Source organism: the organism of the source record quoted next, assembly GCF_019968955.1.
Source record: "MAG: Porospora cf. gigantea A chromosome Unknown PgA_NODE_88_length_43057_cov_350.97, whole genome shotgun sequence".
In the NCBI taxonomy this organism is placed as follows: Eukaryota; Apicomplexa; class Conoidasida; order Eugregarinorida; family Porosporidae; genus Porospora; species Porospora cf. gigantea A.
The window spans coordinates 1-12,263 of NW_027151945.1; the positions used below are offsets into that span (position 1 = coordinate 1).

Below are 12,263 nucleotides of genomic sequence, written 5' to 3' on the forward strand. Positions count from 1 at the left end.
CCAACTGGCTTTGGAGTAGTCTGGGTCTTCCAGTAGTAGGGCCTAGTGATGGGCTTCTCTCCAGTGGGTTTTGGTGGACTCCTCCAGCGGTATGGCTCAATGACTGGCCGGTCGTGACTCTTCAAGCCCTGTTCAAGTTCGCCGGAGTTCCAAGATGACACCATAGGTGGGTCGTATAGTTTTCTCAACGCACTTTGGTCCGAAAATCGGAGCTGCTTGATCAGCGCGCTGCGAGCCCTCCTACGTGACAGCTCCTGCAGGTCGAGGACACGGACCGCCTCTTCAGAACCGTATGCAAGCACCACAAGTAACGCCGCGTTCGCCAACCGCATTGAATGATGATGGTTAATTAGGTTGTCAGATAACCTGTGGGGTTTGTATCGAGCAAGGTCACACAATCATAAATTCAAGTGGCTTGGCGATACGTTCAAGAAAAATCCGGCTCCGGCAGGATCGAACCTTTGATCTTGTGGTTAACCGTCAAACGCTCTGAGCTACAGAGCATCTGAGCATCCTCTTTGTGTGAATGGCACCTGATCAATAGTCAGGCGCATGGAATGGGATCAGATAAGGGTCAGATAGAGGTAGGAACCTCAATTCACGTATGCGGCTCATCGAGCAATTTACAAAAACATAGTCGGTAGAATAGCTCTGGCGTCATTTCAGCTGCAGACGATCAGTACTGCTTTACCCAGTTCCTGTAATCGGGCTGCGCCGCCGGATAGCGAGTCGGCTTGGCCCTCCAGTAGTCAGGCTTTGTGGCTGGATAGCGAGTTGGCTTGGCCCTCCAGTAGTCAGGCTTTGTGGCTGGATAGCGAGTAGGTCTCGCTCCCCAGTAGTCAGGCTTCCTCCTGTCCACATTAAACGTCTCCCCAGCTGCGACAATGGCATTGGCGACGCTAGAAACCGCCAAGGCAGCGTTCAGCACTCCGGAGATCGCACTTCCCTCACCGAGATGGCGTTTCAGCTGCAGATTTGGCGTCGCGAGCTGGGAGATTAAAGCGTGCTGCGCCTCCAATCGTGAAGTCTCTTGTTGACGGAAGACTCGAGAAGCCTCAGACTTATCAGAGATGGCAAGTGTCGTGATAAATGCTAGGCTCAGAGCGAACATTACTAATTTAAAGAGGTGTACCACGGCTTGAGCTCAAATGATTGTGTGGGGTCATGGGACCATATTTCATAGGACTATGTGAACACAAAATCTTGCAATTTATACACTTATTATAGAATAATGGAAGCAATAAAAGCCACAACGCCGACAATCGTCGTCGTACTGGCGCTGTTTGGGGTGCTAAAATCGTCTGGAGTAGGAGCGATTCCGCCGCTTTGGAAAGTTCTAATTAGCCACTCCGCGTTCAGAATTCCGCTGTTGCCGCTGCTGGACGGTATTTTGTGCAGCGGAGCAGAGTCAATGACGGCTTTCCGGATGTGAACAGCTTCGAAATCAGGGAAGAGTGACCAGGCGTTGGCAATGGCGGCTGCCACCAGAGGAGAAGAGAAGGACGTACCACTCTTGAAGCGGACGTCACTAGCTTGACCAGGCAGACCGTAGGAAGCCATGGCGATATCTTCTCCCGGAGCGTAGACATGCGATACCCCCACACCCGTGTTAGAAAACCAAGCCACCTCCCCGGCGGAGTCAGTGCCCCCTACAGAAATGATGGTGTCGATATCGTACATAGCTGGGTAGGAACCTGCAATCCACATGCCATCCACCAAGCATTTCCGATCGTGGCCGAGCTCACAGCCGTCGTTTCCACTGGCGGTAACGAAGAGGTGACCCGATTGACGGAGCCGATCGACGGCTTCGTACTCAGCTTGGCTGTAGGTGTAGGACCCGTACGAGTGGTTAGATATTCTGTATCTGTCGGAGTTGGCGAGAATGTAGTCGTAAGCCTTAAAAATCGCGCCGGAGGAGAGCATACGACCGCCGTCTGTGCCAATTTTGAGGCAGTGGACTCGACAGTGTTCGCAAGCTCCAACAAGGCCGACTCTATCGTTGCTTATGGAGCCGATCAGACCGGCAACTCCGGTGCCATGGTAGCTGCGGCTGCTATCAGTGAGACCAGTTCCATTGTCATTGTAGACATAATCCCAGCCACGGCAATTATCCAAAAGACCATCAGTGTCCTCGTCCAGTCCAGCGGTGTCGCAGTCGTAATTAGTCCACCGAATGCTGTCCATGGGCTCACATTCGCTGTCGACCACGACGACGTCAATGGGGTCGGGGGTTGGCAGGTCCTTCATATACTTCCAGGCACCAAGCCAGTTCATGCCAATATTCCACGGGGACCGCCCATTTTTACTTCCCATATACCACTGAATCGGCGCTTCAGGGTCCGAGAAAGAAGCTGCAGCAGTCCTCCAATCATAGGGGACGTCTTCCATGCTGACTTCCCTAGATTCATGGTCAACAGTTCTGTTGAGAAAGTACTGAGGAGCCTCCTCCACACTACGAACACAAGGAATGTGCGCAGTGAGAGCCTTGAGCAACGGATTGCCAGTGCTCTCCGGTACGAAGTCCATTACCAGGCTATCCATGTAATCCGCATCCTCACTGGATGGTCCTGCCACGGATGTAGCGGCCATCAGTGCGCCCAGAAGACCGTCTCGAGACTCTGCAGTCGTCGCCTCCTTTGCGGAAAGGCGCCGGCGACCGGCTTGCTGTCGTTTGCCAGCAAGTTTGACGGCGATAGCCTTGGCTTTGGTCTTGAGTTTGTCGTGGTCCAGATTTTTGACGCTTCGTTCCGTCCGCATAAGTTCTAACACCGAACCCGACGGTTTCGTCACAGCATCCACGACGCCCGAGAGGGCCTTATCGACTTTTTCGCCGCTCAGCGTCGAGAGGCAGTCCTCCTTCCAGCTGAGCACGAGAGGTTTGCCTGAACTTAAAGAAAGCAAGAGTGTAATCGAAAGCATTGAAAAATGAAGGTAGCGAAGCGAAATGTCTAGACCCTGTGGGGACGATGCGACGATGTTATTGACGACGTATCGACCCTAGACAGCCACGGAGCCCTCACGACTTCCAGTGTGAATTGTTGCGCGCTCCGTGGCCCTCCTAGAAAAGTTTTAATTAAGACAATGCCTCGAGGGCTACAAGGAATCTTGGATGGTCTCGCTGGTCTATCTGACAACGAGCTTCAGCTGGCTGACACGGCGGAACAGGTCTACGTGTCAGGATTGGCACTTTTGAAGATGCTCAAACATGGACGCGCTGGCGTGCCCATGGAGGTTATGGGACTCATGCTGGGCGAATTCGTCAACGACTACGCCATTCGCGTGGTTGACGTGTTCAGCATGCCCCAAAGCGGTAACAGCGTGTCTGTCGAGGCTGTGGACCCCGCTTACCAAGCCGAGATGCTCGAAATGCTACGACGAGTCGGACGACCCGAGATGGTCGTTGGCTGGTACCATAGTCATCCAGGGTTTGGCTGCTGGTTCTCCGGCACGGACGTCAATACGCAACAATCATTTGAACAGCTGAACAGTCGGGCAGTTGGGGTAGTTGTAGACCCTATCCAGTCTGTGAAAGGCAAGGTCGTGATCGACTGCTTTCGTTTGATCAATCCGCATCTTCTTATGACTGGCCAGGAGCCACGCCAAACAACAAGTAACCTCGCCCATCTCAACCCCCCAACTATCACTGCCCTGGTGCACGGCCTCAACCGCCACTACTACAGCCTCAACACCAACTTCCGCAAGTCCGATGCTGAGCAGCACATGCTCACCAACCTCGGGAGACCGAAGTGGTGTGACAAGCTGCAGCTCGGAGACTTCAAGGCGCAGGCTCAGGACGACGAGGCCTTCATGGCCGGCCTCAAAGATCTGACGTCCAAGTACAAGGAAAACGTGGGGGAAGAGCTGACGTCCTCTCCAGAGCAACTGCTGATCAAGCGAGTTGGAAAAATTGACCCTGTCAAGCGGCTAGCCCTGGTGACTGAGAGCCATATCAGGTCAAGCCTGCTGAAGAACTTGTCAGCTTTGGCTTGTACCTTGGTGTTCTAAATGCCGAATTCAACGCAGCGATGCTGGGCAGCCAGCCTCTAGACTGGACCCGTCTTGATTCCCGGAAGTGAGTGGTTGCGTACGCCAACACAGCTTACATAAACTGAAAGTGCCTGAGTTGAAGGCTCTATGCGGACAGCTGGGGCTGCGCGGCACTGGACGCAAGGCAGAGCTGATAGAACGGATAGCGCAGCGGGTGGAGACAGACGGCGCGCCGCCTCCAGCTAGAGCCGTCCTTCAGCGGCCGCCTCTAGATCCCCCACCAATCAAGCGTCAAAGAGTGGACATATGCATCTGCAGGAATGACGGCTCCTCCAACTATCCCATGGAGGTTTGCTCTTTTTGCGATAGGTCCTACCATCGTGAATGCTTGGGGTTGGCGCTGGAGGTGGAGTTCCGATGCCCACAATGCCAGCTTCGTGACTTGGATCCTTTCCTGCCTACAGACGAACTAGTTGCTGTTTGGTGGGCGACCACAGCGACAGGAGAGGCCAGAGGCGCGTTTTCATTGCAACTCGATGGCATCACTGTGAGAGACAAGAGCAGCTCTCATACAGCAATTTCGAAGACTTAACAAGGAAGTTGTCGTCCGTGGCATCGGACTCACCAACCAGAACCCCTACCACTGCGAATGGCCTCGTAGTCTCCGAATCCAGGTCAACGACTTCCTCGAATGCATAGAACCTCCTGAGATCGACCGTAAAAGGCGTGATGTCCCCATTCCCATTACCCAGTACCTACGGCCTGGGCTGAACAAGCTACAGTTTATCGCAACCGGGGTATCACAAGAATCTGTCTTGGTGGGGGTTTGTTTATGCACCTGTGAAACGAGCGAGTCGCTGGCGAGAAAGATTCCGGAGGTTCCACCAGAGGACACGCTTGAGATTCTACGAGAAAACCTGCTAGGCTCCGACACCGAGGACTGCGGCGTCGTCAACAACGACAGAGAGAACCTGAGGTTAAACTGTTCAATCACCCTAAACCGGATACAGACTCCTGTTCGTGGTCATAAGTGCCGCCACATGCAGTGCTTTGACCTCGATAGCTATCTGACCGTGACAGCCCAGTCACGGGCGTTCAACCAGCGGTGGAAATGTCCGGAGTGTCACCTGGTAGTCCGACCGGCGGACTTGCGTGTAGATTGTCTTTTTCGGAACATTCTTGAGAAGGCGACGGACAGAGCGGCAGAGGTCCTGGTCCTCGCTGACGGGAGTTGGAGCGTCTCGCAGGAGATCCAAGACCGCGACGAGACAGACCTCACCGACCCCGATTCCGAGCCTGCAGTTATGACCATCGACAGTGACAGCGACTGTGTGTCGCCGGAGGTATTGGAGTTGGATTCGGATGAAGGAGGACCCTGGCGCTTCGATGCGAATTCACCATCAACTCCTCCGTTTAAATGAGGAAATGGCTACAGTGCCAGTCATTGGCTTCATCCGCTCCCCCTTCACGCAGAAATGGGGCACTCCACGCCAGGGCGGCCTCACCAACGTCTCAAGTCGGTTCGTGTCCGGGGCCAGCTTCGATGAGCGCTATCGCTTAATGAGGTCCGTCGAGAATTCGGGCCACGTTGTAGTCGTTTTCCTTTTTCATCTAAACAAAACCCATCCTCATTCTCCCGTTCCCCACGGCAGCCTCAGAGCCAAGATAAGACCGCCCAAGGCTCATGGTGCGACCTACGGCGCGTTGGCCACGCGATCTCCACATAGGCCAAATGCTACTGGTCTCTCTATCGGTCGGCTTACCGGCGTGGAGATGACTGATGACGAGCTCGTCCTGAACCTGGAAGGTCTGGATATCATAGACGGCACGCCTGTGTTGACGTTGGAGCCCTATGAGCCATTCTATAATATCTCTAACTGCAGCTCTCCGGGTTGGGTCACCTCTGAACAGACCACTGTAGAGTGGCGGACATCACCTCCACATGAAGCAGGCCGGCAGCTCATACAGCAGATTCTGGAACAGGACCCCAGAAGCCTCCACTCTCTGAGGAAACACCATGAGGGGCTATTTGGGATACCGCTGACTATTGACGACGAGGCGTTTGAGGTTGTCTACAGACACCATCGCCTCGAGAAGATAACAGTGGAAGCTGTGTGGCGGGCTGATCAAAGACCGACTTCGTTCCGTGTGAACACGTCAGAATGGCTTGAAGCGGTGGAGGCCGCTCTGGCAGATCCTTGAAGCTTGACATGCGGAATGCAAAGATGAGTCAAAAGTTGATTCTTAATAAAAAACGCGCACACAAGTAAACTACAGAAGGGCTTCGACTTCCTCACTGCGTAAAGAGTGCCACCATTACCCACAGCGTCAGATCCAAGAGGCGGGCAACTTCAGCCTTACGCCTCTCAGTCTCGTCGGGTGAGAAAACCATCAACTCTCGAATGTCGGTCAGGCGGTTCAACATCCGTCGCCGCTCACACTCAGAATAGCCGCGCTCCTCCAGCCTCGACAGGAGTTCAACGTCATCGCTGGAATACCACACAGTTTGTGATACGTTGGATTGGTGGGACTCGAATTCGCGGCTCCGTGAAAGAAAGTTGCTTAAAGCATGCACGGTTTCATCGGAGTTAACATCTTCAGCGCGACACTTTGCGCGTGAACCGGAGCGTAAGCGACTAAACAGGCTCACGGCACCTCTGAGGAATTGCATACCCATCTTCGGAAAATGTCCAAAAATATGGTGTATGAATGGTCTGTACTCCTGCGTTCAAAGGTCTTCTAGCAGGCTGTGTCATTCTGCCCCTCGTCGTTGAGGTGGGTGTTGGATGAGCACCATAGAGGAATTGCATCATCTTCGGAAAATGTCCAAAAATATGGTGTATGAATGGTCTCGCTACTCCTACGTTCAAGGTCTTCTCGTACTGGCAGGCTTTGTCATTCTGCCCCTCGTCGTTGTGGTGGGTGATGGATGAGCGCCACACAGACGGTACGCCACCGTAAGTCATTCCGAAGTCGCAAATCGTAATCAAGACCAAGGGAGTCGGGTTCTTTTCTTCTTTCGGCTCCTCTGTTGGAGGTAACGCAGCCGTTTGATGATCATTTTGCGAGGCCACACGCCATCTGTGAGGTCATTTCTAGTTAGAAACGTAATCTCCCTCACGAGAACACCTTCTGGTCCCCTCTCTGTAGGGACTGCATACCGACGCTAGCCGTTTGCAAGGACGGTGCGCCGCAAAGATCTACCAACTCTGGGAACATCAACTTCGCTTCTCGCTTCATGGCAGACTCCTTGGAGCCTTTAGTTGGCAAACGCAGACTTTCAGACACGCACTCGTTTTCCCCGAAAGCGAAGATTCCCTTTCGGTAGACCTGACAAAGACGGGGAGCCAGGCAAGTTATGAACCGCTCCTGCCAGGCAGCGTTTGACTTCAGCTGCCGCTCTACATGCTCAACAACTCGCCTCGCTGATTCTAGGGATAGTGTCTAGTTGTCCACACCTTCAATGAGAATGGCCATTCGTTCAGCAAAGTCGTCGGAGAAGGCCACAGCCAGTGTCAAGAGGAATGTCCACATATCAGTCACACAGAGTATGGTTAACCCCGTCAGAGAGTCATGTCAGTCTACCTCCAAGTGCTCGCTTCTGACTCAACTAGAGTCACATTGATAAAATATTATAAATATTGCGGACATGCATGGAACCATATTCGATTCCAGCTCTAATGGATTACTGGCCTCAGGGCCGATCGAGTTGTGCTCGCCAATAGTTGGGAGCCAGCCCGTGCTGGGTCCCAACCATTGTGTGGGGCCACCAGACGGCGAGACGATGCTGTTGTCCCCAAAGGGAAGAGGGGGGAAACGGAAGCTTCAAGAAACTGATGCTGATGGCAATTCTCAGTGGGAGATATTCTCGTCGGTAACTGCTTTGGCTGTTCAGGTATACAAACCCGTGAACAAGCAGGAAGTCAGAGTTGTTTACCGAATCCGGCTGTGTAAGAATCCTCAGCTGGTCAACACTCGCCACCAGAAGTCCTACTCTTTTAACAAGTACGGAGAGGAGGATGCATGGTCACGAGCTCGGCGTGCATACCACCACATAAACGCAATGGGGCGGCTACCCAGCGACTTTTCGATGCCAACGGCTCCCAATACGTCTAGAAAGGTGGGATCGTGGAAGGGCTGACACGTAGAGCCGGAGACGAAAGGAAGCCACTGTCCCCACGGCGGAGGAGCCGGTGCAGCAGTACACGTGAGGTTCCCAAAATGACTACCATTCAGTTATCCCGTCGCACCGCCGCAGCAGGCATGCACCACTTTACCCACTCCACCGTACAATTGGGAGACCGAAATCGACAAGACTGAGGGGAAGAAACGCTCTCTTTTCTCGTGGACGTCTCCAGTGCACACGTTGGATGAGCTGGTAAAGAGCCGAGCCCGCCCTAGAGACCCCAGACTCGCATGCCGCTCTCCCCTGGCCACTGGTGACCACCAAGTCCTGTTGGCTGGATTAGCGCAGCCTCTCAGGAGATATGCGTATGCAGTCCCCGCCTCGGGGTCATCGCTATGCTTGCAGCACTTCCATATCGGAGACGCTGTAGCCTTCGCGACCCCTGAGTGTGGCATCTTTCAGGTCTCGGACCAGCTTGCCTGTTTTGAGTCGCATACCCCCACTGTCATCGAGGACGTTTGCCTGCCATTGTGGAACGTACCACAAGCAGCCGAGTTCGGATCCTGCGACGCTGGTGACGTGACACCCAGCACTGATACGGGTCCTGAAAGTCCACACAACTTCTCAGTGGCCAGCAGCGACGTCGAAAACGAGCTATCTGAGAGCGAGGCTGAGCTCGTGCCTTGGCCCCCCTCCACCCAGGAAACGGCTGTTGAGTGGAGGCTCGGCACGATTTTACAACATGAGAGCGATCTGCGCCTGATGCTAGCCAACGTTCTCCGCCCTCCTGATTCCCCAGAGACACCAAAGGTGGCTGTGGAAGGTGGACGTCCCAAGCGGAAGGCAGACCGTACCTTGCAGTCACTGCCGAAGCGGGGGCGGCTGAGCGACGTCGCGGAGGTGGCAGTGTCTGTGCTGGCCTGCACTGGCTCCGATGAGCCGGAGCCTACCCGGCCTGCGGCTGGGAGCTGGAAGTTAGGATCTCTACCTGTTCCAATCCCAAGACGGAGACCGATTGCTGCAGTGGGCGGCGACGCGTCATAAGCACTGTAAATTACCTCGGTGTCTACCTGCAGGCGAATGGGAAGTTTTTTGGTCAGACAGCGACGGATTTCTTGGCGTCAGCCAACTTCTCGTATGGTGCCAACTCTAGAGTATAATCTCGTGCTTCTTGAAGTGTGTCCCAAGCCGTCTCCCACTCCTCGTACAATGGGTGGGACTCCACATAGGATACGCATTTGTCCAGCAACTTCTGAAAGCTCTGTTCAGCAGCTTGGGTGTCGGTGCTATTGGCGGCCATGGTCGAGAGCAACGAGACCTGGTCTTGTTTCTCGAACCGCTGGGCTACCGCATCCAAGTTCTCCAGGACGCTCTGCTTGTCCGCTTCGGTGACGAGGAGGTCTGGGTGAGGGCGCCAGTGTACGTCCCGAATGCACTCGAACTTTCGCGACTCCAGAAGGCGGCCCTGGAACGTCCACACAAAGAGACTAGTAGTCACCATGGTGTCAATATCTTGAGCTGAGTAGCCAACCTTTGTGGCCGTCGCCACAAACCGTCCACTGGGGTCCCACTGCAGACAGTTAAGGTCACCATGTCTGTCTTGATGGCTGATGTGGAGACTTGTGGCATCGAGACGACCAAAAAGGAGATCACCTTCGCCCTTGTCTGGAAAATATTAATGGATGCTCATTGTAAACTTCGCTCTCAGAGGAGTCATTGAGATCATTCGATCGTCAGTAAATATACAGATTCATCCCGCTGACCGTCCCTTTCTTACCTGATACATAGAGAACTAGAAATCGACCATGAGGCGACCATGAGACCTGATTGTAGTTGGGCCCCAAAGCGTCCATATCGTGTGAGACCAGTTGTTGAATAACCTTAGTCTCGCAGCGCTTGCTGAGGGCATAGAAGTTGATGCTTTTCGGGAGGACGACAGCGAACCGTGAGCTGCGGGGCTCCCACGCCACTTGTTTAACCTCGGCAATCTCCTCGAAGGCCAGCGAGTCCACAGGGCAGCCTTTTTCACAGATGCGCACTATTTCTAGTTGATTGTGGATGGGCTTCTTCTTCCCTTTGGCGTTTTTCTCACGTGTGATGTTGAGTGCCAAGTAGTCGCCCTCGCTCTGCCATACCACCTCCACATCCTTAACCCCCAGGTAGAAGGTCTTGGTTGCCACTTCTCTGCAACGAATCGTGTCTACCAGTCGTAAACGCGCCGGTAGACCCTTAACCGGCATGTAGAACACGGCCAAAAGACCTGCCTTAGGAGCAAAGGAAAAGAGCACGGGCACGTCATGCTTTTCGACGATGTATGGTTCTCCCGACTCCGTCTGTAGCATTTCGAACGCTGGAAGGTTGTAGACTACAACCCCCAACTCAGACTTTATGGCAAGCTGGTCGCCCCTGCCAGACCACGCCACAAAAGGCCAGTTCTGGTCGTTGTTAACGGACGACTTCGGAGTTGTCAGCGTACGGATAACCTCCGAGGTGAAAATGTTCCAAACGAAGAGAGTCTTCGAGTTCCACGATACCGCAAACTCCTCGTTAGGCGAGAACTCGGCGGCGATGACGTCGAAATGCTCTAGCTTCCGCCGGTCCTCCAGCGTGTTGCTCGTCCACAGAGCCAACCCTGGCCGATGCATGGTGCAGAAATAGGTTCCCTTAGGTGACCAGAAAGCCCCTCTGACCTTTTTTTGCTTGTCCTGGAACTCTTGCAACCGCCTGATCGTGTCGACCCAGAAGATGGAAGCCGTATTACCGTGCACAACAAACAGCTGCTCATGGCCGACGTGATCGGTGTACCACTCTGTAGACTTCTCGTTCATGTAAACCTCCGGCACACGGACAGTCTCATCGACGTGCACGCACGCCTCGAACTCCGAGCCCAACACTGCCACGAGGTTTGTGCGGAGCACCTTGAAACCATCAACGCAGATCTTAGCAAGGGCTGCCTGCGACACGCTTTCGAAACGAACTACGGCGAATCCGAGGGAAGAACCATCCGTTTCTAGCGGCATCTGCACATCATACGTCGTCGCGACGTGACCCGCGAGCGCCTTGTTGAGAACCTGCTTAACGAAGGCCAACATCTTGGCGGCTTTGTCAGCCGAAGCGACGGGGAAGTTGGAGACAATCAACGTGTCATCGAGGCTCAAAACGGAAGCCTCATTCACAGTGATCCGCTCCACAATACGCCTTTCAATCTCCTCCTCCTCCACGTCGGATAGGAACTCGACGATGGCTGGGTCCTGCTCAGCGAGCTCACGGGCAAGGGACATCGCGAAATAGGGATTTAAGGGAGTAATTTGCCAAGCACAGTCCGCACCTCATCTACAGATTCGCCTGCCCGCTGTAGAGCCGCGAGCACATTCAGGCTGGCTTCGGCGTCTTTCGCCAGGCTGGGCAGAGCTTGCAGAGTTGAGTGGACGATGCGAGTGCGAGAATCTACGTCGGCTGCTTGTATGCTCTTCCACAGGCCAGAAACCTCCTCCTCAGAGTCGAAATCCTCCAGAGAGGTGGTTTGAGTTAGTGGGGACTCTGTGGGCTTGCTAGTTAAGCTCTTGAACTGGGCTTCTAGCGCCTCCAGCCCTTCAAGCCTGCTCAACTGCTTAGTCAGGCGATTCAGCTCTCGCAGGTTGAGTCCGTCGTCTGTGATGCCTTCCTCCACTTCCCGAAGCTTCGCTGACGCGGCTGCGAGGACAACGTTGTCGAGTGTCGAGAGGTCAGTCTGCAGGCGCCATAGATTGGATGGAGTCTCAACTGGGGAGACAGCAGCTCTTAAATCTTGCAAGGCAACCGACTGGGCTTCTGACTCCAGCATGGCTTTTGTTAGTGCGATCTCCTGACGCAGGTAATGTAGTCGCGCTCGCCAGTCCACATGTGGGACAGCAGCTCCGAGACCCTTCTTCAGATCGAGCTCCCGCATGTCTCCTACTCGGTGCATCTCTCTGTCGAGTAGCTTGATCTCTGCAGCTTGCGGCAGCATATGAGACATCTGAGTCAGCACATCTGTAGGGGACCTACAGTGTCCTCTGATGGCTTCAGGTCCCAGATCTGGGCCTCGGGGTCCGGGACCTTGTCTTCAGCAATCAGCTGGGCCAACCGCTGTTGGAACTCGTCTGATAGCATGCACGAAATTGCACGAGTT

General features: G+C 54.1%; 8 protein-coding genes across 13 annotated transcripts; 4 read left to right on the forward strand and 4 right to left on the reverse strand.

Moving 5' to 3' along the window:
- Positions 1-676: 676 nt before the first annotated feature.
- Positions 677-1,111, reverse strand: KVP18_003406 (uncharacterized protein; the record flags this gene model as incomplete). The annotated part of the gene is made up of 1 exon (XM_067955116.1): positions 677-1,111. One exon carries the CDS (start codon positions 1,109-1,111, stop codon positions 677-679), a length of 435 nt encoding a protein of 144 aa, XP_067805988.1.
- A 110-nt stretch (positions 1,112-1,221) lies between these two features.
- On the reverse strand, positions 1,222-2,919 carry KVP18_003407 (uncharacterized protein; the record flags this gene model as incomplete). The annotated part of the gene is made up of 1 exon (XM_067955117.1): positions 1,222-2,919. One exon carries the CDS (start codon positions 2,917-2,919, stop codon positions 1,222-1,224), a length of 1,698 nt encoding a protein of 565 aa, XP_067805989.1.
- A 162-nt stretch (positions 2,920-3,081) lies between these two features.
- KVP18_003402 (uncharacterized protein) lies at positions 3,082-4,005 on the forward strand (the record flags this gene model as incomplete). The annotated part of the gene is made up of 1 exon (XM_067955110.1): positions 3,082-4,005. One exon carries the CDS (start codon positions 3,082-3,084, stop codon positions 4,003-4,005), a length of 924 nt encoding a protein of 307 aa, XP_067805982.1.
- Positions 4,006-4,025: 20 nt separating this feature from the next.
- KVP18_003397 (uncharacterized protein) lies at positions 4,026-5,408 on the forward strand (the record flags this gene model as incomplete). 2 transcript variants are annotated; one of them, XM_067955101.1, is made up of 3 exons in its annotated part: positions 4,026-4,072; positions 4,099-4,534; positions 4,563-5,408. In XM_067955101.1, 3 exons carry the CDS (start codon positions 4,026-4,028, stop codon positions 5,406-5,408), a joined length of 1,329 nt encoding a protein of 442 aa, XP_067805973.1. The 2 variants fall into 2 exon arrangements, with proteins under 2 accessions (XP_067805973.1, XP_067805972.1); XM_067955100.1 differs by lacking the exon at positions 4,026-4,072 and having other exon boundaries at positions 4,524-4,534; positions 4,574-5,408.
- Positions 5,409-5,412: 4 nt separating this feature from the next.
- Positions 5,413-6,189, forward strand: KVP18_003383 (uncharacterized protein; the record flags this gene model as incomplete). Of its 2 annotated transcripts, none has more annotated exons than XM_067955075.1 (1): positions 5,413-6,189. In XM_067955075.1, the coding sequence occupies one exon, from the start codon at positions 5,413-5,415 to the stop codon at positions 6,187-6,189; it is 777 nt and encodes a 258-aa protein (XP_067805947.1). The 2 variants fall into 2 exon arrangements, with proteins under 2 accessions (XP_067805947.1, XP_067805946.1); XM_067955074.1 differs by having other exon boundaries at positions 5,548-6,189.
- Positions 6,190-6,280: 91 nt separating this feature from the next.
- KVP18_003396 (uncharacterized protein) lies at positions 6,281-6,664 on the reverse strand (the record flags this gene model as incomplete). Its single annotated transcript, XM_067955099.1, has 1 exon — positions 6,281-6,664. One exon carries the CDS (start codon positions 6,662-6,664, stop codon positions 6,281-6,283), a length of 384 nt encoding a protein of 127 aa, XP_067805971.1.
- Positions 6,665-7,636: 972 nt separating this feature from the next.
- Positions 7,637-9,157, forward strand: KVP18_003408 (uncharacterized protein; the record flags this gene model as incomplete). Of its 2 annotated transcripts, XM_067955118.1 has the most annotated exons (3): positions 7,637-8,107; positions 8,136-8,194; positions 8,224-9,157. In XM_067955118.1, the coding sequence occupies 3 exons, from the start codon at positions 7,637-7,639 to the stop codon at positions 9,155-9,157; spliced, it is 1,464 nt and encodes a 487-aa protein (XP_067805990.1). The 2 variants fall into 2 exon arrangements, with proteins under 2 accessions (XP_067805990.1, XP_067805991.1); XM_067955119.1 differs by lacking the exon at positions 8,136-8,194 and having other exon boundaries at positions 7,637-8,115.
- A 52-nt stretch (positions 9,158-9,209) lies between these two features.
- KVP18_003399 (uncharacterized protein) lies at positions 9,210-12,244 on the reverse strand (the record flags this gene model as incomplete). Of its 3 annotated transcripts, XM_067955104.1 has the most annotated exons (4): positions 9,210-9,778; positions 9,891-11,364; positions 11,442-12,110; positions 12,140-12,244. In XM_067955104.1, the coding sequence occupies 4 exons, from the start codon at positions 12,242-12,244 to the stop codon at positions 9,210-9,212; spliced, it is 2,817 nt and encodes a 938-aa protein (XP_067805976.1). The 3 variants fall into 3 exon arrangements, with proteins under 3 accessions (XP_067805976.1, XP_067805977.1, XP_067805975.1); XM_067955105.1 differs by lacking the exons at positions 11,442-12,110; positions 12,140-12,244 and having other exon boundaries at positions 9,891-11,394; XM_067955103.1 differs by lacking the exons at positions 9,210-9,778; positions 9,891-11,364; positions 12,140-12,244 and having other exon boundaries at positions 11,409-12,101.
- Between the last annotated feature and the right edge of the window lie 19 nt (positions 12,245-12,263).